The sequence below is a fragment of the Meles meles genome, chromosome 17, assembly GCF_922984935.1.
Source record: "Meles meles chromosome 17, mMelMel3.1 paternal haplotype, whole genome shotgun sequence".
Taxonomy (NCBI): domain Eukaryota; kingdom Metazoa; phylum Chordata; class Mammalia; order Carnivora; family Mustelidae; genus Meles; species Meles meles.
In genome coordinates, this window is record NC_060082.1 from 34,163,782 (window position 1) to 34,185,518 (window position 21,737).

Below are 21,737 nucleotides of genomic sequence, written 5' to 3' on the forward strand. Positions count from 1 at the left end.
CCATCTGTTTTGGTTTTGAGTATATCAGGAAGAGATTAGATAGTGATAGACGGCGATAGACAAATAGTAAATGTATAATATATTTTGAAAGATTTATCTGGTGTGAAGATCCTTGATGTCAAAAAAGTTTTCCTCGGGCACCTGGGTGGCTCAGTGGGTTAGAGCCTCTACCTTTGGCTCAGGTCATGATCTCAGGGTCCTGGGATCGAGTCCCGCATCGGGCTCTCTGCTTGGCAGGGAGCCTGCTTCCCTCTCTCTCTCTCTCTGCCTGCCTCTCTATCTACTTGTGATCTCTATCAAATAAATAAATAAAATCTTTAAAAAAAAAAAAGGTTTCCTCTACCTTGAACTTAAAATAGTATTTTATACAGAGTAGGGCCTCAAAAAAGCCCTGTTGAATTAATAAATAATTTTCCTATTAAATGGATGATTTTCTTCTCAATGTGGTTAAGAAGATTTTTGTCTATTTTAAAAGAATGAGTTCTCAGTCATTCAGAAGTCTTCACTCTCCCAGGAGTTCAGGATGATTAGGTCCCTTCTGGGCTTTGATTTCAGTGTCATTTCATTTAGAAGCATCTCAACGGAGACCTTATATACGACCTCATACACTTACTTTGTGGTTCATACTCTCCTTCAAAGTTAATTATTTAATGGGCAACACAATCACAGCATCCCGTAATTGAGGAATCATCTCAGATTAAAATATAAACGTTTTCATGTAACTTATAGAACTTGGGTTTTTTCCAGATGTTTTTTGTCCAAATCCTCCCTCTATCCTTAATGGGCAGCACACTGGACCTTCTCAGGGACACGTTCCCTATGGAAAGGAAATTACTTACACGTGTGACAACAACACAGCCAGGGGGATGACCTTCAACCTCATCGGGGAGAGCACCCTCCGCTGCACAAGTGACGATGAAGGGAATGGGATTTGGAGTGGCCCTGCCCCTCGCTGCGAACTTGCTGGTCCTGCAGGTCAGTGCATATTTCCCTATGTCTCATCTAGATCAGAATATCTGGGTGAGAACCTCCCTGTTTCTATGGGGACAGTCATTCTGGCTTGGGAACGTGACTTTCTTATAAAAGTAAGGCACACAGAATTACCTACTGGGAGAACGGAAGCTGGGTTCCAGATGTGCCTTGCTGTGTCCCAACTGGTGGTACTCTGATGGCCCTTCCCGCTGGCTTAAGGAGTGTGGGACAGTGACAAGAGTAGGAGGGAGACAGTGGGAAGAATCAGTAAGACCCAGACTTTACAGAGACTTTGTTCAAGCACTAAAAACAAATGCCAAAGAAAACACTCTGTCGTACCATCTCTATTACAAGTTGTATTTTGGGGCACCTGCGTGGCTCAGTGGATGGAGTGGCCGATTCATGATCTCAAGGCGCAGGTCTTGATCTTAGGGTTGTGAGTTCAGCCCCACATCGAGCTCCCTAATGGGCATGGAGCTCATGTTGTATTTCTCTTGGAGAGATGGGTGTGCTGAGCAAAAAACACATGTTGATGGCTGTATTTTACTTTAGATTTGATGCGATGGAAATAACTAAAGAAACTCCAAGGCAGGCATTTGTATTGCTTTTGTTCCTTCTAAGGAACATTTTGTTGACCCTTCATCTCACTTTTAACAACAGGCACTCAAGACGCCCTAGAGAAGTGAAATTCAAGGTTGTGCTCTTGGCAACTCCTTCTTTTTACATATTTTTACATATTATCTGGCATTAAATGACAATACCTGACAATCCGGGGCTCATTCATGGTTGTGCTTATCCACAGCAGCTCTGTGTGCCAATAAGGACAGACAGCACCAAAGTGTCCTTTGTAGAACCTGGTGGTACTCCCATCTGATGCAGTTTGCAGGTAGAGAATACGGGTGATCCTGTTTAAAGGCTGAAGGTCTACATTTAAAGAATCACTTTCCCACTGATGGGTAAAAAAGTAGTGCCTTGGGACCTGCCAGCTTTGGGTCTTCCAGATTAGTAAAGCATTTAAAATGTTTATTTTCCATTCATCTGTTGATGCACATCTAGGCTCTTTCCATAGTTTGGCTAAGGTGGACATTGCTGCTATAAACATTCAAGTGTACGTGCCCCTTTGGATCACTGCATTTGTATCTTTAAGGTAAATACCCACTATTGCAATTGCTGAGTCATAGGGTAGCTCTATTTTCAACGTTTTCAGGAACCTCCATACTGTTTTCCAGAGTGGTTGTGCCAGCTCGCATTCCCGCCAACAATGCAGGAGGGTTCCCCTTTCTCCACATCCTCACCAACACCTGTCATTTCCAGACTGGTTAATTTTAGTGATTCTGGCTGGTGTGAGATGGTATTTCAGTGTGGTTTTGATTTGTATTTCCCTGATGTCGAGTGATGTTGAGCACTTTGTCTTGTGTCTGTTGGCCATCTGGATGTCTTCTTTGCAGAAATGTCAGTTCCTGTCTTCTGCCCATTTCTTGATTGGAGTATTTGTTCTTTGGGTGTTGAGTTTGATAAGTTCTTACAGATTTGGGATACTAGCCCTTCGTCTGATATGTCATTCGCAAATATCTTCTCCCATTCCGTCAGTTGTCTTTTGGTTTTGTTGACTGTTTCCTTTGCTGTGCAAAAGCTTTTGATTTTGATGATGTCCCAGTAGTTCGTTTTTGCCCTTGCTTCCCTTGCCTTTGGTGATGTCTCTAGGAAGAAGTTGCCATGGCTGAGGTCAAAGAGGTTGCTGCCTGTGTTCTCCTCAAGGATTTTGATGGATTCCTCTCTCACATTGAGGTCTTTCATCCATGTTGAGTCTATTTTTGTGTGTGGTTTAAAGAAACGGTCCAGTTTCATTCTTCTGCGTGTGGCGGTCCAATTTTCCCAACACCGGTTGTTGAAGAGATTGTCTTTTTGCCATTGGACATTCTTTTCTGTTTTGTCAAAGATTAGTTGACCATAGAGTTGAGGGTCCATTTCTGGGCTGTCTATTCTGTTCCATTGATTTATGTGTCTGTTTTTGTGCCAGTACCATACTGTCTTTATGATGACAGCTTTGAAACAGAGCTTGAAGTCTGGAATTGTGATGCCACCAACTTTGGTTTCCTTTACAACTGTCCTCTGGCTATTCACAGTCTCTTCTGGCTCCATATAAATTTTAGGATTATTTGTTCCATTTCTTTGAGAAAAGTTGATGGTATCTTGATAGGGATTGCATTAAGTGTTGACCGCTCTAGGTAGTATAGACATTTTCACAATATTTGTTCTTCCAATGCATGAGCATGGAATGTTTTTCCATTCTCTTTGTGTCTTCATCAATTTCTTTCATAACTACTTTATAGTTTCCTGAGTACAGATTCTTTACCTCTCTGGTTAGGTTTATTCCTAGGTATCTGATGGTTTTGGGTGCAACGGTAAATGGGATTGACTCCTTAATTTCTCTTTCTTCTGTCTTGTTGTTGGTGTATAGAAATGCAACGGATTTCTGTACACCAATTTTATATTCTGACACTTTACTGAATGTCTAATGAGTTGTGACAGTTTTGGACTGGAGTCTTTTGGGTTTCCCACCTAAAATATCATATCATCTGCAAAGAGTGAGAGTTCAACTTCTTTGCTGATTCAGATGACTTTTATTTCTCTTTGTTGTCTGATTGCTGAGGCTAGGACTTCTAGTACTATACTGAATAGCAGTGGTGAGAGTGGACAGCCCTACTGTGTTTCTGACCTTAGTCAGAAACTTTTAGTTTCTTTTAGTTTTTCCCTATTGAGAATGATATTCACTGAGTTTTTCATAGGTGGCTTTTATGTTTTTCCCTATTGAGAATGATATTCACTGTGAGTTTTTCATAGATGGCTTTTATGATATTGAGGTTTGTGTCCTCTATCCCTACACTGTGAAGAGTTTTCATCAAGGAAGTATGCTGTACTTTGTCAAATGCTTTTTCAACATCTATTGAGAGTATCTTATGGTTCTTGTTCTTTCTCTTATTAATGTATTGTATCACATTGATTCATTTGCAGATGTTGAACCAACCTTGCATCCCAGGGATAAATCCCATCCGGTCATGGTGAATAATCTTTTTTTTTAATTTATTATTTTTTATAAACATATAATGTATTTTTATCCCCAGGAGTACAGGTCTGTGAATCACCAGGTTTACACACTTCACAGCACTCACCATAGCACATACCCTCCCCAATGTCCATAACCCCCCTTCCCTTCTTCCAACCCCACCTCCCCCCAGCAACCCCCAGTTTGTTTTGTGAGATTAAGAGTCACTTATGGTTTGTCTTCCTCCCAATCCCATCTTGTTTCATTTATTCTTCTCCTATCCCCATAACCCCCCATGTTGCATCTCCATATCCTCATATCGGGGAGATCATATGATAGTTGTCTTTCTCCGATTGACTTATTTCACTAAGCATGATACCCTCTAGTTCCATCCACGTTGTCGCAAATGGCAAGATTTCATTTCTTTTGATGGCTGCATAGTATTCCATTGTGTATATATACCACATCTTCTATATCCATTCATCTGTTGATGGACATCTAGGTTCTTTCCATAGTTCGGCTATTGTAGACATTGCTACTATAAACATTCGGGTGCACGTGCCCCTTCGGATCGCTACGTTTGTATCTTCAGGGTAAATATCCAGTAGTGCAATTGCTGGGTCATACGGTAGTTCTATTTTCAACACTTTGAGGAACTTCCATGCTGTTTTCCAGAGTGGTTGCACCAGCTTGCATTCCCACCAACAGTGGAGGAGGGTTCCCCTTTCTCCGCATCCTCGCCAGCATCTGTCATTTCCTGACTTGTTAATTTTAGCCATTCTGACTGGTGTGAGGTGATATCTCATTGTGGTTTTGATTTGTATTTCCCTGATGCCGAGTGATGTGGAGCACTTTTTCATGTGTCTGTTGGCCATCTGAATGTCTTCTTTGCAGAAATGTCTGTTCTTATCCTCTGCCCTTTCTTGATTGGATTGTTTGTTCTTTGGGTGTTGAGTTTACTAAGTTCCTTATAGATTTTGGACACTAGCCCTTTATCTGATATGTCGTTTGCAAATATCTTCTCCCATTCTGTCAGTTGTCTTTTGGTTTTGTTAACTGTTTCCTTTGCTGTGCAAAAAGCTTTTGATCTTGATGAAATCCCAATAGTTCATTTTTGCCCTTGCTTCCCTTGCCTTTGCCGATGTTCCTAGAAAGATGTTGCTGCGGCTGAGGTCGAAGAGGTTGCTGCCTGTGTTCTCCTCAAGGATTTTGATGGATTCCTTTCTCACATTGAGGTCCTTCATCCATTTGGAGTCTATTTTTGTGTGTGGTGTAAGGAAGTGGTCCAATTTCATTTTTCTGCATGTGGCTGTCCAGTTTTCCCAGCACCATTTATTGAAGAGGCTGTCTTTTTTCCATTGGACATTCTTTCCTGCTTTGTCGAAGATTAGTTGACCATAGAGTTGAGGGTCTATTTCTGGGCTCTCTATTCTGTTCCACTGATCTATGTGTCTGTTTTTGTGCCAGTACCATGCTGTCTTGATGATGACAGCTTTGTAATAGAGCATGAAGTCCGGAATTGTGATGCCACCAACTTTGGCTTTCTTTTTCAATATTCCTTTGGCTATTTGAGGTCTTTTCTGGTTCCATATAAATTTTAGGATTATTTGTTCCATTTCTTTGAAAAAATGGATGATATTTTGATAGGGATTGCATTAAACGTGTAGATTGCTTTAGGTAGCATGGACATTTTCACAATATTTATTCTTCCAAACCAGGAGCATGGAACATTTTTCCATTTCTTTGTGTCTTCCTCAATTTCTTTCCTGAGTACTTTATAGTTTTCTGCATATAGATTCTTAGCCTCTTTGGTTAGGTTTATTCCTAGGTATCTTCTGGTTTTGGGTGCAGTTGTAAATGGGATTGACTCCTTAATTTCTCTTTCTTCTGTCTTGTTGTTGGTGTACAGAAATGCAACTGATTTCTGTGCATTGATTTTATATCCTGACACTTTCTGAATTCCTGTACAAGTTCTAGTAGTTTTGGAGTGGAGGCTTTTGGGTTTTCCACATACAGTATCATATCATCTGCGAAGAGTGATAGTTTGACTTCTTCTTTGCCGATTTGGATGCCTTTAATTTCCTTTTGTTGTCTGATTGCTGAGGCTAGGATTTCTAGTACTATGTTGAATAGCAGTGGGGATAATGGACATCCCTGCCGTGTTTCTGACCTTAACGGAAAAGCTTTCAGTTTATCTCCATTGAGAATGATATTTGCAGTGGGTTTTTCATAGATGGCTTTGATAATATTGAGGTATGTGCCTTCTAAATAATATAATAAAAAGATTTTTGAAAGCTAAATGCAAATGTATGCTGTGACTGAGCATTTTCCTTCTGGTACTGACTGAAAAGAAATTAAAGGATCTGACCACACAGAGACTTGGGCATGGATTTTTATAATGGCTTTATTTCTACTAGCCAACCACTAGAAATAATCTAAGTGGCATTCAACAGCCAATTAAGCAAATCAAATTTAAGTATATCTGTACAAGTGATTATCACCCAGCAAAAGAAGAAATACTTTTTTATAAAGATTTTATTTATTTATTTGACACAGAGAGATCACAAGTAGGCAGAGAGGCAGGCAGAGAGAAAGGGGGAAGCAGGCTCCCTGCTGAGCAGATAACCCGATGCGGGGCTTGATCCCAGGACCCTGAGACCATGACCTGAGCCGAAGGCAGAGGCTTAACCCACTGAGCCACTCAGGCACCCCAGAAGAAATACTTTTTATATATGCAACAAGCTGAGTGAATCTCAAAAATGATCATTCTGTATAAAAGCTAGACCAACAAAAGGTGGGGGAAACAGTACAAACCAAGTGAGCTGGTTTACATGAAATTCTAAAAGATCAAATCAATCTGAAATAAGAAGCAGGCAAGAGATGGCCTAGGAAAGGAGGTAGAGGGACGGATGGATTATAAAGTAAAATGAGAAAACTGTTGGAGTGATGGAAATGTTATCTTGATTGTGGTAATGGTTTCATGGTGCACACAAGTGTCAATTTCATCACGTTATATACTTTAAATATTATTCAACTATTGTATTTAATATATCCTAAAGCTAGGAAGAGTTTTTTTTTAATGAACTACAGTAGGTGTTGAGTTTATGGAGTTCATATTAATATACTTCTTAGAATATGAGGGATTGGGAATGAAGGAGGAAAAGGAAACCAGATCAAGCTTTCTCTAGTGAAGGCTCATATGTTTCTTTCTATTTCAGCTATTATCCCAATTTACATTTTTTACTGTTACTAAGAAGAGGACACTAGGTTCAAATTCTGTTCTCAGAATCCAGTTTCTAAAACTATACATCGATATCTCTTTATTAGTTTCTTATCGCTGCTCTAACAAATTACCACAAACTAAATGGCTTACAACAATGGAAATTTATTCTCTTATGGTTCCAGAGGTCAGATTCTCAAATGGGTCTGTAGGGCTGTGTTTCTTCTGGAGGCTCCAAGGGAGATTAGGTTTCCCAGCTCTTTTCTCTTCCAGAGGCTGCCTGCATACTTTGGCTCCTGGCTCTCTTTCTCTACCTTCAAAGCCAGCACTGGAATGTCTTTAAATCTCCTTTGTCTGTCTTGGATCCTTCACCTCCCTCTATCAAGGACCTTTGTGATTACATTGAGGGCCACCCAGATAACCCAGGATAATCATTCTATCACAAGATTCTTAATTTAACCACATCTGCAAAGCCTGGTGCGATACGAGGTAACATTCGCAAGCTCCAGAGATTAGGGCATGGATGTCTTTGGGAGCTCATTGTTTAGGCAACCACATATTTCTACAGATTTTCAAAATCTTAGCTGAGCCTGCTGATGGAATCCATTACCATTAGGGTCCAGTTTAGTAGCAAATGGTTGTAGCCCAGCAAGCAGCTGGCAGTGTGTATACTGAATATGGCTAATGGGAGCAAAAAATGTAGGTAGAATCTAAAAACATAACCATGATAGAACAAAAGACAGGGAGGAAGTAAACGGAGTGAGCATTTTCTGTTTCTTGCATGCTGGGAAATGATCATTGTTCATTGCACATTAATATGGTAAGGATGCATGTCATCTTTAAAGGAGCTATAAAAGAATGTGTAACAAATAATCTGATAAGAAGAAATAACAATAGTGACTCCTGGTTGGCTCAGGTGGTTGAGCGTCCAACTCCTGACTTCAGATGAATTCAGGTGGTGCTCAGCACAGAGTCTGTTTGAGATTCTCTTTCTCTCCCTCTCACTGTGCCCATCCCCCTTCTCACTCATGCTCGCGCACGCTCTCGTTCTCTCTCTTTAAATAAATAAATAAATAAATAAAATCTTTTTTCATAATCAAAATGAAGGCAAAAGAGAAGAGCATAAGGAACATAGGAAAGGAAGGACAGATAAAAATCAAATAAGATGATAGACCTAATCATGAATATGTCAACAATTATAGTAAATACAAATAGACAATTCCACTCTACAGACAAAGATTAGTGGAGTGCTGCTTTTCCCAAATGGTTGGCTGCTGTGCCCTGGGAACCTCCAGGATCTCAGAGGAGACCCATGGGCTATTTTAAATTTTTGGTGGAACAGCAATTCTGGGTATTTCTCAGATACTGTGCAACTACTGTCTCCCAATAGGCCTTGACTACATTAGATTGCAGTAGAGTACTTTTAGTTTTTCTTCAGTAGGTTCCTCTTGGTGACAACAAATCTTTGCAAAACTGGGCTTTTAGCAGTGGCTGTGATAAAAGTATCAAAAGACAATTTTTGTAGAATAAGAAATGAGGTGGTGGATTACAGTTCAATTCTACGGTTTGAGAAGTTGAGCAATGCTCAGCATGCCACTATGAAAAATGGTGGACAGAGTCTCCTCAGTTAGTGAAGTGGCTGATTTCAGTTCAGATCATGATTTCAGGTTCCTGGGATCAAGGCCTGCATTGGGCTCTGTGCTCAGCAGGGATTCTCTCTCCCTCTGCCCCCCCCCCCCACTCTTGCATGCTCACTCCCTCTCTCTCTCTCTCTCTTGCTCTCTCTCTAAATAAATAAATAAATAAAGCTTTAGAACAAAATGAAAATCTCTTATCTATGTTCACTAGAAAGAGACGTAAACATTTTAACATTATTAGGTATTCTGTTTCTTTGATCGCATCTGTGAAGCACACTGGATAAAAAGAGGAAGTAAATAGAAGTTTCTCCATTAACTTGGATGTCACTATGGTCTTGGCCTCCAGGTCAGTGCAAAGCCCCAGAACACCTTCCATTTGCCAAGCTGGTAAATCCTACTGACGAGTATGAGTTTCCCATTGGGACAGCTCTGAAGTATGAGTGCCGCCCTGGTTACTATGGGAGAGAGTTCTTTATCACCTGCCTACACAACTCAGTCTGGTCAAGTGCCGAAAACAAGTGTCAACGTAAGTACCTCTGGACTGAGAACTCTGCGTCAAACAGACATCCATAGAGCTGAATCAATTGTTCAGATCCTGGAACTAAGACATGTACGATTGTTAAATTTGCCTCGAGTAGAGTACATGTGACAGTTATTCTTTCTGTCACTTCTTCCTACTGCTCTGACTTACTGGACCTCCATTACAAGGTCACTGCATGAGAAATGACCTTCACAAGACACAATGCAGGGAAAAGTTCCACTCAGTAGGGGTTTCCCATTGTCCCATTGAAACTACATCACCACTGAGTCAGAAAAGAGAAGAACAATGTAGGTGGGGAGAGAAACCAGACTTTGAGATCTCTGATTTATGCTGGTTGGATGACAAAATAACCACTTTGGTAATAAGTAAAGTTTGCATTTTTCTGGAAGGCACAACACAGGGAAAAGATCAATTGGGAGGGGAGGTCTTTTTTTGGAAGTGGAGCTTAGTAGGTGGCTGACTCTGAGGCACTCTAGTTAGTTTCTCCAAGGTGGCAAAATCTGCGGAACGGCAAATACTTTTCAGTAAGTTCCAGCCAGGTTGGGACCTTATGTACTTACTGAGAGAAGTTCGGCTTGTTCTATACCCAATCCCCCAGTTCTGCTTCTCCCCCATAGGGAAACCATGTGGAACTCCTCCAGAGCCCGCCAATGGCAAAATGACCGTAGACGGAGACGCCCGGTTTGGATCAACTGTTAATTACTCCTGTAATGAAGGGTGAGTTGGCAGCAGCGTCATTTGCGTTGACAGTTCCAGAACTGTAGCACCCATCTCTAAACAAGAGTCTTAGAAAGTCTTCCTGTCCATTCAAACCATAGCAATAAGATCTCTAAGTAGACGTGGTGGCTTGAATCCAGTTATTAAACTACATTTGAAAAGACTAAACAAAGATTTGAAAAATACGAAACACCTGTATCTGTGCTAGAAACTCAGGGGTTGGGAGGAAAGATGCCTATGGCACACCAAATTCATGCTCCTAAAACCAAGTGAAACGTTCACTAAATGGGAAGGACCAGGGCTCTAAAGAAGCAAATGGAACAACCATTAGTGGCTCCTCGCACATATTCCCACCCCAAAGCAACAAGAGCTGGAGATGGTGGGCTCAGAAGTGGGAAAGAATGACTTGTTTAGGATGATGGAGCCATGAGGTGCACACGCAAATCTTGATTGTTATAGCCCTTCTCCTTGATTGTTATAGCACGGTGCAGAAATTTGCTGTGGCTTATCTTAAAGGAGATAAGCAATTCCGGAAAGAAGTAGGGAGACTGCTTCACCTTATATCTTAACTTTTGCTTTTTTTAAAAATTATTTATTGCTTACTTAAAAGATACTCAATATAACATAAGTGACCATTAAAAACAGGAAGAACAATAAAGTGAACATCAGCGTATATGCTATCCACCTTAAGAAACATTGCTAGAACCTTAGAAGTCACCTCTCTGCCTTTCCCAGTTCCCATTCCTCCACCTCCAGAATCTCTCTAGAAATCACTGTCCTGAGTTCTGTGTCGTTCACTCTCTTGCATTTGTTTTCCATATTCTCCCATGAATCCCTACTCAGTTTAGATTTCGCTTTGCATACTTTGAGCTTTCTATAAATGGCATGATATTACATGCATTTCTCTGCAACTTGCTTTTGCACTGAGCATTTTGTTTCTTGCAATTATCCATGTGGTTGTGGTTAATTCAGTTTTGCTTGGGATAATATTTCCCTGAGTGGATATACCACTACTCATTTTCTCTTGGTTGTTATATTAGGATTGTTTCTCATTTGGTTTTCCTTGTTTAGTTTTGGCTATCATAAGTATTCCCAATATAAATACACATGTCTCCTAGTGCCCATGTGCAAAAGTTTCTAAATGACAGTAGTTTTCACCCTTATTTTGTTATGATCCACAGCTAAGAAATATATTTTACAATATATATATATATATATATATATATATATATATATACTCACACACATACACCTCACACACACATTTATATAAATTAAAGTACCAAAAACTTCTCACCATTTCTAATCAACAGCAACTGGAGGTTCAAGCCAGGAAAATTGATCATGAAAAAGAAACAAAAGGTGTCCAAATTTGAAAAGAGAATTGAAACAATCTCTGTTTGCAAATAATGTGCTTTGTATAGAAAATCCCAAGGAATGAACACAAACACCCCAAAAACCCATTACATCTAACAGATAGTTCAGCAAGATTCACCTATCAGACCAACATGCAAAATTAAATTGCATCTCTATACACTAACAATGAACACTCTGAGAATGAAGTTAAGAAAGCAGTTCCACCCACAATAACATCAAAAGAGCAACTTAACTTCAAAATAACCTGAACTAAAGAACTGTAAGACAGTACACTGAAGATTATGAGACATTGTTGAAAACAAAAGCAAAGGGGATCTAAATAAATGGAACCACATCCTATATTCCTAGATTGGGTGACTTAATATTGTTAAATTGTAACAATATTGAACATTACAGAATTATACAATGTTGATCTCCCCAAATTGATGTACAGATTTAATTCAATGCCCATAAAATTCCAGCATCCTTTTGCAGAAATCAACAACTGATCCTAAAATTCTTCTGGCAATGCAAGGCACCCAAACCCAAACAGTCAAAACAGTCTTGAAAAAGAAGAAAGTCTCCCTTCCAAACTTACTCTAAACCTACAGCAATCAAGAATGTGTGGTACTGGCCTAAGGACCGATGTAGAGATCAATAGAATAGAATTGAGAATGCAGAAATAAACCCACACACTTATGGTCAACTCCTTTTCTGCAAGGGTGCCAGGACAATCCAATGGTGAAAGAATAATCTTTTCAACAACTGGTCTTGGGGCAACTAAACAACCAAATACAAATGCACGAAGTAGGAGGAATGAGTATCATGAATCACGTTAACAGATTAAGCCTGAAAAGTTTGAGTAACCCCACTTGGCCTAGAAGTATAATGAATATTTTCTCTGCATTGCTACATTTGCTTAGAATATCTTCTTTCACATTTTTTCCTATTCCTATTCTCATAGGAATGATAGGCTTAATAATGTTCCATTCTCAACCTGTCCTTGTCTGGCTTTACAACGAAATTATCTATATAAAATGAGCAGGGCGTGATTCTTTTACAAAACAGGATGGATCCCTCGATATTTTCTTCCAATTTCTTCTTGTATTTCTGTGTTCTTTTAAATATAGTTGAGGCCATGTAATTAGGTGCATGCACATTGAATACTTCCAAGAGCGTTAAAACTTATTATAGCGGGTTGCTCCTTCTTTCTAATAATGCTTTTTCAGTTAAAGTCTATTTGGTATGTACACTTATACTCCTATTATATATTTAATATAACTACATTGCTTTTTGATTATTTACCCACTCTCTTTAAATCTTTTTTACTTTTCACTCTCCTGTATCATTCTCTGGTAGGTGAGTCTCTGAGAAATAACTAATAGTAAGATTTCCTTCATCCAGTTTGATAATGTCTACCTTTTAACTAAGGAGTTTAATCCATTTGCTTTTAATGCAACTACTAATGTTTAAAATTAATGCCTACTACCTTATTTTGTGTTTCTATTTATACCAATTTTATGTTTTCACACTTCCTCAACTTTTCTGTTGATAACGTTTTATATTCTTTTTCCATTATGTCCTTCACTAGCTTGGAAAATTGAGTCTCTATTTCTATTTATTTAGAAGTTCCCCTGGAAACTTTAACTTGCATATTTGAAAAATGCTAAAGTTAATCCCTACATGTATCTCCCTGCTTGCAACACATGGATGTAAGAAAATTTCTACAGATTTGCATTTGCAAATATCATCAATAGTACATTGAATTTATGTGATCACATTCACTTATGAATTTGTGCAATCAATATAGAAAGCTAGAAGTTAACAAGAAAAAAAGAAAGCTAGAAGTTAAGGAAAAAATGTAAAGGACTAGCATTGTCGTCCAATGACTCAATCTTGACCTAAAAAAATGGACAAAAGAAATTCAGATGGATCTTAATGGATTTAACCCAGTAGAATAAAAATTATTAAATATAATTTCCAACAGAACTAACAATACAGAAGAATTAATCAGTGTAGGAAGACAGCAATGTTCTTGTTATATCTACACAAAAGATGGAAGGATTGACCCAAAGGATGGCTCGCAGACCAGCAAGGTCGGCATCTCCTGGGAGCTTGTTACAAATGCAGAATCTTCATACCTACTGAATCTGAATCACATTTCCACTTGATCCCTGCATGATTTTGAGCACATAAATCTTTTGAAAAGGCCTGCCCTGAACTAGAACTATGCTAACTTCTGTAAGAAAGAGTTTGGGTAATTCTGTTTTTCATTACTGGGAGTTCTGTACCTCTCACTTTTGACTACAGTGTATACATATTAACTTTTTAATTCACATTTAAGAAGCTGTTACTAGAAGTTTCAGTTCCAAGATGGGCAGACTCACTTTTCCCTGAATCTCTCTCTACATGTAACTAAATACCTGGAAACTGTTCAACATGCAAGCATAGAAAGACTTGGAAAGGTGGAAAGAAGCTGAACTGGGGACCTCAAACTTAAAGAATGATACTGCAGTGACGCCCCTGGGGTTTCTTTTTATGTCTGGAAGCTAGAAAGCTAGAAAGGAATGCAATCCCATATAGGCAACAGGCAGGGACAGACAGGGAGAGTAAAGTCTGGTCCAAGAACTGGGAAAAGGGAAGGTCAGTGAAGATGTAGTGGGAGGACACATTGACGGTTCCAGTGGCTCAGTCTGCCCATATGAACAGCATAAGCAGAACCAAGGATGGGTTGGGGAATCTATCCTTCTTATGTCCCACAGCCCTGGGAAGCAGCTGATCCCAATCCAACAGCAGCTGTATTAATGGGACGACCTGGGCTTTACGCTCATGACAAATTTTCCTCATGCCCCACACCAGCCAGCAGCAGTGAGCCCTATTCTGCCTGTACTGACAGTGTCAACAGAGCTGAGGTGGCAACACCTAGACTTTAAGCCAGCAGTAAGAGGACTCCTCCACTCACACCCCAGATGCCAGAAGGCCAGCAACCCAGTCCTCCGAGACACAGCAGCAGAAAACATTCCAGGCCCAACATCTCTTGATCCTACACCCATGGCAGGGAGCCACCAAACCAGCAGCAGAAGAGAAATCATGTTTGGGGTTTCTGGATCCTCCATCCAGTAGGAGAAAGCCTCCCAGGCCCATGTCTCCTGGTTCTCCACCCAGCAGCAAAATGTAGCCCACATACATGCTTCCCTCCCCTGGTGGCAATGACACATGAGGGGGGAACGCCACCCTCCCCAGATAGCCATAGAAGGCCAGAGAGCTTATTCTCCATCCAAGGTCCCAACATCTCCCATTCCTCACCTAGCGACACCAGGCAGTTCAGAGAAGCACCTCCACTGTCTACAGGCAGTATCAGCAGGAATGCATCTGGCATTTAAGAGGAGCCAGGAGAACGAAGCCCCAGAAGAGCACACAAGACGGGAAAATTAAATTGTCATTGGAACCAAAGCCCATGAAAGTAGGCCAGAACCCTACAGAGGGAGGTTACATGCTAAGATACATTAAATAACAACAAGAGTCTCTTAATATCATATCCAAAATGTTCAGGATACAACAGAGAACCACGAGTCACATCAAAAACCAGGAAAATCACAACTCCACTGAGAAAAGACAATCCACTGAGGCCAGGACCAAGAAAAGTAGATGTTGCAGCTCTGTAATGAAGATTTTTAAGCAGCCATCATAAAATCACTTCAATAAGTAATTACGAATTGCCGTGAAAAAACTCTTAAAGGCAACCAGAGGGAAAGCACATGCTGCTTCTAGGGGAACCTAGTTGGAGTGGTGGTAGATTTATTACCTGAAAATATGGAGACCAGAAGGACGTGGCCCACCTGTTTTAAGTACTGAAGGAAATGAACTTACTAACTGTGAATTCTGTCTCTGTCGAAAGAGTAATGGCATACCCGGAATAAATCCCAGTTGGTCATTGTATATGATCTTTTTCATATACCGCTGGACTTGGTTTGTTATACTTCATTGAAGACTTTGTAGCATCTATAAAATATTAGCAAATCAAACCCAACAATGCATTAAAAGAATTGCAGCCAAAGACCACAGTGGAAATTGCTCCAGGTATACAAGACAGATTGAACATTCAAAAATCAATCAACATGATCAACTCTATAAACAGGCTAAAGAAGAAAAATATATGCCCCTAGCAATTGACAGAAAATGCAGTTGGCAAAGTCCAGTATCAATTCTTGATACAAACTCACAGCAAGTTAGGAATAGCCTTCAACAGGTCTGAAATCAAGGTGTCAGCGTGTTGGTTCCTACTGGGAGCTCTGAGGAAGAATCCATTTCATGCTTTTCTCCGAGCTTCTGGTGGTTGCCAGCTGTCCTTGGCATCGTGGGCTATAAACACATCACTCCTACCTCTGTGTCTGTTCTCACGTGGCTTTTCCTCTGTATGTGTCAACGTATTCTGTCTGTCTCCTTGTCCAGATGTCCTTCTTCTTCTGAGGACAACAGTCATTGCATTAGGGCCCATGTTAATCCAGTATGACCTCATCTTAACTCTCTTATATCTGCCAAGACCTTACTTCCAAAAAAAGCCAGATTCTAAGGTTTCAGGACAGGAATTTGGAGACACACGAACAGACATTTCACTGAAAAGAGTTTATCGATGGAAAGCAAGTTCAGGAAAAGATATTCAGCTTCGTGAGCCGTTAGGAAAATACAAATTAAAACAACAGAGAAACAATACTACAGAAATATCTGAGTGGCAAAAAGACAAACTCGTGAAAACAGCAGATGCTGGCGTGGTTGTAGAGGAACTGGATTACTCGTTCATTGCTGATAGGAACAGAAACTGGGAAACCCGCTGGAAAACACAAATGAGCTATCAAGCCATGGAAAGCCATGGAGGAAACTTAACTGCATTTAACTAAGGGAAAGAATCCAATCTGAACAGGCTCAATACTGTAGAATTCCAGGGAAGTGGCATTCTGGAAAAGAAACTATGGAGTAAAATGATCCATCGTAGCCAAGGGGTGGGAGGAGGGAGAGACGAATAGGCAGAGCTCCGAAGATGTTTAGGGCAGTGAAACTACTCTGTGTGATTCGGTAAGGGTGCATCCATGTCATTATGGGTTTGTCCAGACCCACAGACTGCACAACGCCAAGACGGAACCCTGCTATAAACTATGGATTACAGGGGATAAGGATGTGTCAATGTAGGTTCATCAGTTGCAAGCCACTGTACCAGTCTGGTGGGGGATGTGGATAATGTGGGAAGGTATGCATGTGTAGGGAAAGGGCGTATATGGGAAATCCCCTGTATCCTCTGGCCAATATTACCATGAACCCAGAACTGCTCTTAAATATAGTCTGTATAAAAACTGAATACTTGTAAGCACACTCACATTCCCACAAATTAGTACAAACAAAACTCAGGAAGTCTGAATAAAATTGGTGATCATACCTATGTCAGAATCCTGGTTTTAATATTTTACTACAGTTTTGCAAGACACTATCCATGGGAGAAATTTACATTTTCCAAGCCTTATGGCACATTTTGAACAGTTTGTGGCATACTAAGTGAGAATTGCTGCCTTTAACATTTTACATAGGAAATCTGTATTCAACTTGTTTTGTTCTGCTTGGATTTCCTTTGCTTCTATTTTGAAGAATCTTAAACATGTTAGGCTTGGGGCGCCTGGGTGGCTCAGTGGGTTAAGCCACTGCCTTCGGCTCAGGTCATGATCTCAGGGTCCTGGGATCGAGCCCCGCATCGGGCTCTCTGCTCAGCTGGAGGCCTGCTTCCTCCTCTCTCTCTCTCTGCCTGCCTCTCTGCCTACTTGTGATCTCTCTCTGTGTGTCAAATAAATAAATAAAATCTTTAAAAAAAAAAACATGTTAGGCTTAAATTAAAATGTAGCCCAAAGTAATTAAGGGCGGAGAACCCATTTAGCTTACACATCCGAATAAGATGTAAAATTTGGGAAAGTGAGAGTGTACTATCACAAATTGTGATATATGTACTATGTCATATACTATGTCTATGTAGTATATGTGTACAGATATGTACATGTATATACATATACATAGTATATACCATGTCATATACTATGACAAGTGGAAATTGTCCTTCTGAATTCTCCAGGATTACACTCTCTTGTAAGTAGCCATTTCAGTAGGAAAATGAACAGGGAAAATAACATCCATTCTTCTTTCCCTCTAGATACCGACTTAATGGTAAGACCTCTATTGCATGCATCATCTCAGGCAAGACTGTCACCTGGGATGACGATCCACCTTTCTGTGAGAGTGAGTTGAAATAGTCCTTGCTATTACCTTTTCCAATAGAGTCTAAGTTTCCCCCTAAAGTTACACAAATCTTAACCTATGGGGTTTCTGGCAACTGTTTCCTTATGTTTCCCATATCTTGTGCCTTTTCTGAATCTGGGGACTAAATGCATAAAAGCCTTCAAACCTTAGTTTTCCTTCAGTTAATTCAGAATGATGTTGATTGTGCCACCCCCAGTATAACAATCATTCTGCTTGGCAAATTGGTCAAGATTTTTCTAAAGCGATGCTCTCCAAGGCTGGTGAATCTGTGGATGAATCAACACTCACACACAAGTGGAGTTCCACAAAACCTCTTGAGAAGCACGATGTGCTATAAGCCTCAAAATGGACATCGATTTTGACCCATTTCTTAGAATTTATACTTGGGAAATAAATACAGATTTTTCCTAGGAATTCACTATACACTTCTCATTGCTTCATTCATTATAATAGCAAAAATGTCAAGGTAACCAAAATGGTTCCAGCTATGGATTGGAAAGTACAGGAAGGAAGAGTCATGTTAAAAATGACTATTGAGAATTCCCTAAGAAACATGATATCGAGCCACGCAGAATTAGAAGAGATACATCTAGGGGCACTTGGGTGACTCAGTCTGTTAAATATCTGGCTTTTGGTCTCAGCTGAGGTCTTGATCTCAAGGTTGTGCATTTGAGCCCTATGCTGGACTCCACAGTTGCTTGGAGCCTACTTACAAAAGAAGAGGAGGAGCTAGAGGAGGAAGAAGATGAAGATGAAAAAGAAGGAGGAGGAGAAGAAGAGTAGGAGGAGGAGGATGAAGAAGGAGAAAGAGATGAAGAGGGGAGGAGGAGGAGGAGAAGAGGAAGAGGAAGAAGAGGAACTACATCCATACACTGGAATGTTATTCAGCTAAAAATAAGAAAAACAGGGGCGCCTGGGTGGCTCAGTGGATTAAGCCGCTGCCTTTGGCTCAGGTCATGATCTCAGGGTCCTGGGATCGAGCCCCGCATCAGGCTCTCTGCTCCGTGGGGAGCCTGCTTCCTCCTCTCTCTCTGCCTGCCTCTCTGCCTACTTGTGATCTCTCTCTGTCAAATAAATAAATAAAATCTTTAAAAAAAAAATAAATAAAAAAATAAAAAAAAAAATAAAAATAAGAAAAACAAAAGAACAAAGAAACATGATGTCATGGAGATACAGTGATATATAAATATGTAAGTTATATGCTTTTATGTGAAAAAAATCAGATGACAAAACGGTACTCTGGCTAGATCTCTTTATTTAAAGGTAATACACCTATATCTATTCCTAGATTTTCATCTTTATTTCTAATTCTCTAACCTTTCTTATAGCTAATCTTTGGTGAATGGCTTCAAGCCTCCTTGGTGAAGGTGGGACGAAATTTCGGTATATGTTCTGGCCGTGTAGCAGCATGCTTTCTCAAGATAATGATTAAAATAAAAAATTTTTTTACAGAAAAAACAAAAAGAAGAAGAAGAAGATCCTATCTTCTATTCGTTTGAGCTTCTCTGAGTCTGTCTATAGGCTCCCAAGTCTGGGAAATGGTTGATGAATAACCATAATTTTTTTTCAGTGATTCAAACAGAGGTAGATTTTTTTCTGCTTGTAGCCATCAAGTAATACGTAACTGTATTCTTCATCTATTTCAGTTTTAGGGGATCTACAACAATTAGCCAGGGACAAAGACCTCTGCAGGCAAGTCACTCTGATCTCTGTTTCAGTTGCCTCTGGCTAGTAAGTGCTGCCACTTGGCTCCTGCCAGCCTGAGGTCCTTTGGTCTCCCTGAATCCAGGAAACCCAGATCAATAACAAAGCTCCCAATTGTCACCAATGTCATTCCCAGCCTACAGAGAATAGCCATCAGAGAGTCTGCCAAGAATATGGAAAATTCCCCAGGAATGTATTTCTCAAAGCCTTGGGTGAAAGGAAAAAGGTCTCTTTTTGAACACCCCACCCGCCATGCACATAGTTAAGGAGTTCACCTAGCCCACTCTGGCATTCCTAAATCCCTAAGCCATAGGATTTCTTCCTCAGGACTACACTAAGAAAGGCCCTGTATTTCAGCTTCATTTAGTGTAGGTCACCCTCTAACACAGTGAATTCACAATCTTAATTCTTTTTCTTTTGGGGGGTACCTTCTTGCAGGTCCTAATTGGTACTCCCCTCTTTCCCCCCCCCCCAGCTGCCACCGCAACTCCACTTCCAGGTCTCTCAGGGCTTAAATCAGATTAAAGAACCACAATTATGGCGAAGTATTAAGGGTAGGTCCTGAGGAAGAGCAGCAGTCCCTGAAATTGGAGTTGCCAGATTTAGTAAACAAAAATACAAGATAGCCAGTTAAACTTGAATTTCAGCACAGCAACACATATTTTTGTATTCTAAATATGTGTCTTGCAATATTTGGGATATACTTATATTTAGAACTAGCTTTCATTGTTTTGTCTGAAATTCAGATCTAACTGGACATCCGTGTTCTTCTGGCAACCCTACCAGGGCAGCTACTCAGGACGGGTCATTACACGTTCTTTGGACAAAGGGAGGCTCACCTCCTCACACAGGGGAGGAGAGGCTGCTGCTTCTAGCAAAGGAGGCTCAGCAGAATTTCCAGGTACAAGGTATTCAGCATGCTTAGACTCTACCCATGTATCTCCATCTCAAATTTTATTTATATTTTTAACATTTTATTTCTTTTTTGACAGAGAGAGGGACAGTAAGAGACAGAACACAAGCAGGCAGGGGGAGTGGGACAGGGAGAAGCAGGCTTCCTGCCCAGCAAACAGCCCCATGCAGGGCTCCATCCCAGGACCCTGGAATTCTAACCTGAGCCAAAGGCAGACATTTAACAACTAAGCTACCCAGACATCCCTCTCCATCTCAATTCTTAGAGTCCTCCTTTTCCCAATCAATGCTCAGACTTTAACATAAGAGAGCCTGTTAGTTGAAGTCAATTTACCTTGGAATCCAGCCACAGGATTAGATGTTGGATTTGTTCTTCAGAAATCTGGGCTCTGTAGCTACATACTGCAAGTTTCATCAAGGGCAGATAATAGAAGCATTCAGAGGTAGACCCTGAGCAGGAATTTAAAGCATTTTCTTTCTGTTAAAGTCTTCAGTGCACTTAGAAGTAACCAACCAACAAACTCTTTTCTTCCTTCCTTCCCTCCTCCTCTCCCTGCCTCCCTTCCTTCCACTCCCTCCCGATTTCTTTTATATACTGGCTAGGACCACCACTAAAATATTTGACATTGTTGGGGATACAGGGTATCCTGCTCTTGCTCCCCATCTCAAAGGGAAAGTTTGAAATATTTCACCATTAATGTAGTATTTACTATGGGCTTTTTGTAGATCCCCATTTTCAGGGAAAGGAAATTCCCTAATATTCTTCATGGCTAAGAATTTTTTGTCATTAAGTCATGTTGAAGTTTATTAAGCACTTTGGCTACACATCTGGAAATAATCATATTGTTTCTCCATTACTCTCTTAATGGAATCAATTGTTTTCATGACTTCTTTTTATGTTATGTTAGTCACCATACATACTTCATTAGTTTTTATGTAGTGTTCCATGATTCATTGTTTGCATGTAACACCTGTGTTCATTTCGATACATGCCCACCTTAATACCCGTCACCAGCCTAAACTCATGCCCCTCACCTCCTTCCCTCTGAAACCCTCAGTTTGTTCCCCAGAGTCCATCGTCTCTCATGGTTCATCTGACCCTCTGATTCTCCTCCCCTTCAGTTTTCCCTTCCTTCTCCTAATGTCCTCCATGCTAGTCCTTATGTTCCACAAATAAGTGAAACCGTATAACAATTGTGTTTCTCTGCTGGACTGATTTCACTTAGCATAATCCCCTCCAGTTCCATCCATGTCGATGCAATATTCATCATTTCTGATGGCTGAATAATACTCCATTCTGTATATGAATCACATCTTTATCCACTCATCTGTTGA

At 40.3% G+C, this 21,737-nt stretch overlaps 1 protein-coding gene across 1 annotated transcript in view; it reads left to right on the forward strand.

Moving 5' to 3' along the window:
* The window catches only part of CR1 (complement C3b/C4b receptor 1 (Knops blood group)), a 188,008-nt gene that overhangs the window by 111,787 nt on the left and 54,484 nt on the right, over positions 1 to 21,737 (forward strand). Inside the window, 4 exon segments of the mRNA XM_045983377.1 lie at positions 748 to 975; positions 9,222 to 9,401; positions 10,034 to 10,133; positions 17,680 to 17,765. Coding sequence (XP_045839333.1) covers positions 748 to 975; positions 9,222 to 9,401; positions 10,034 to 10,133; positions 17,680 to 17,765 — 594 coding nt within the window.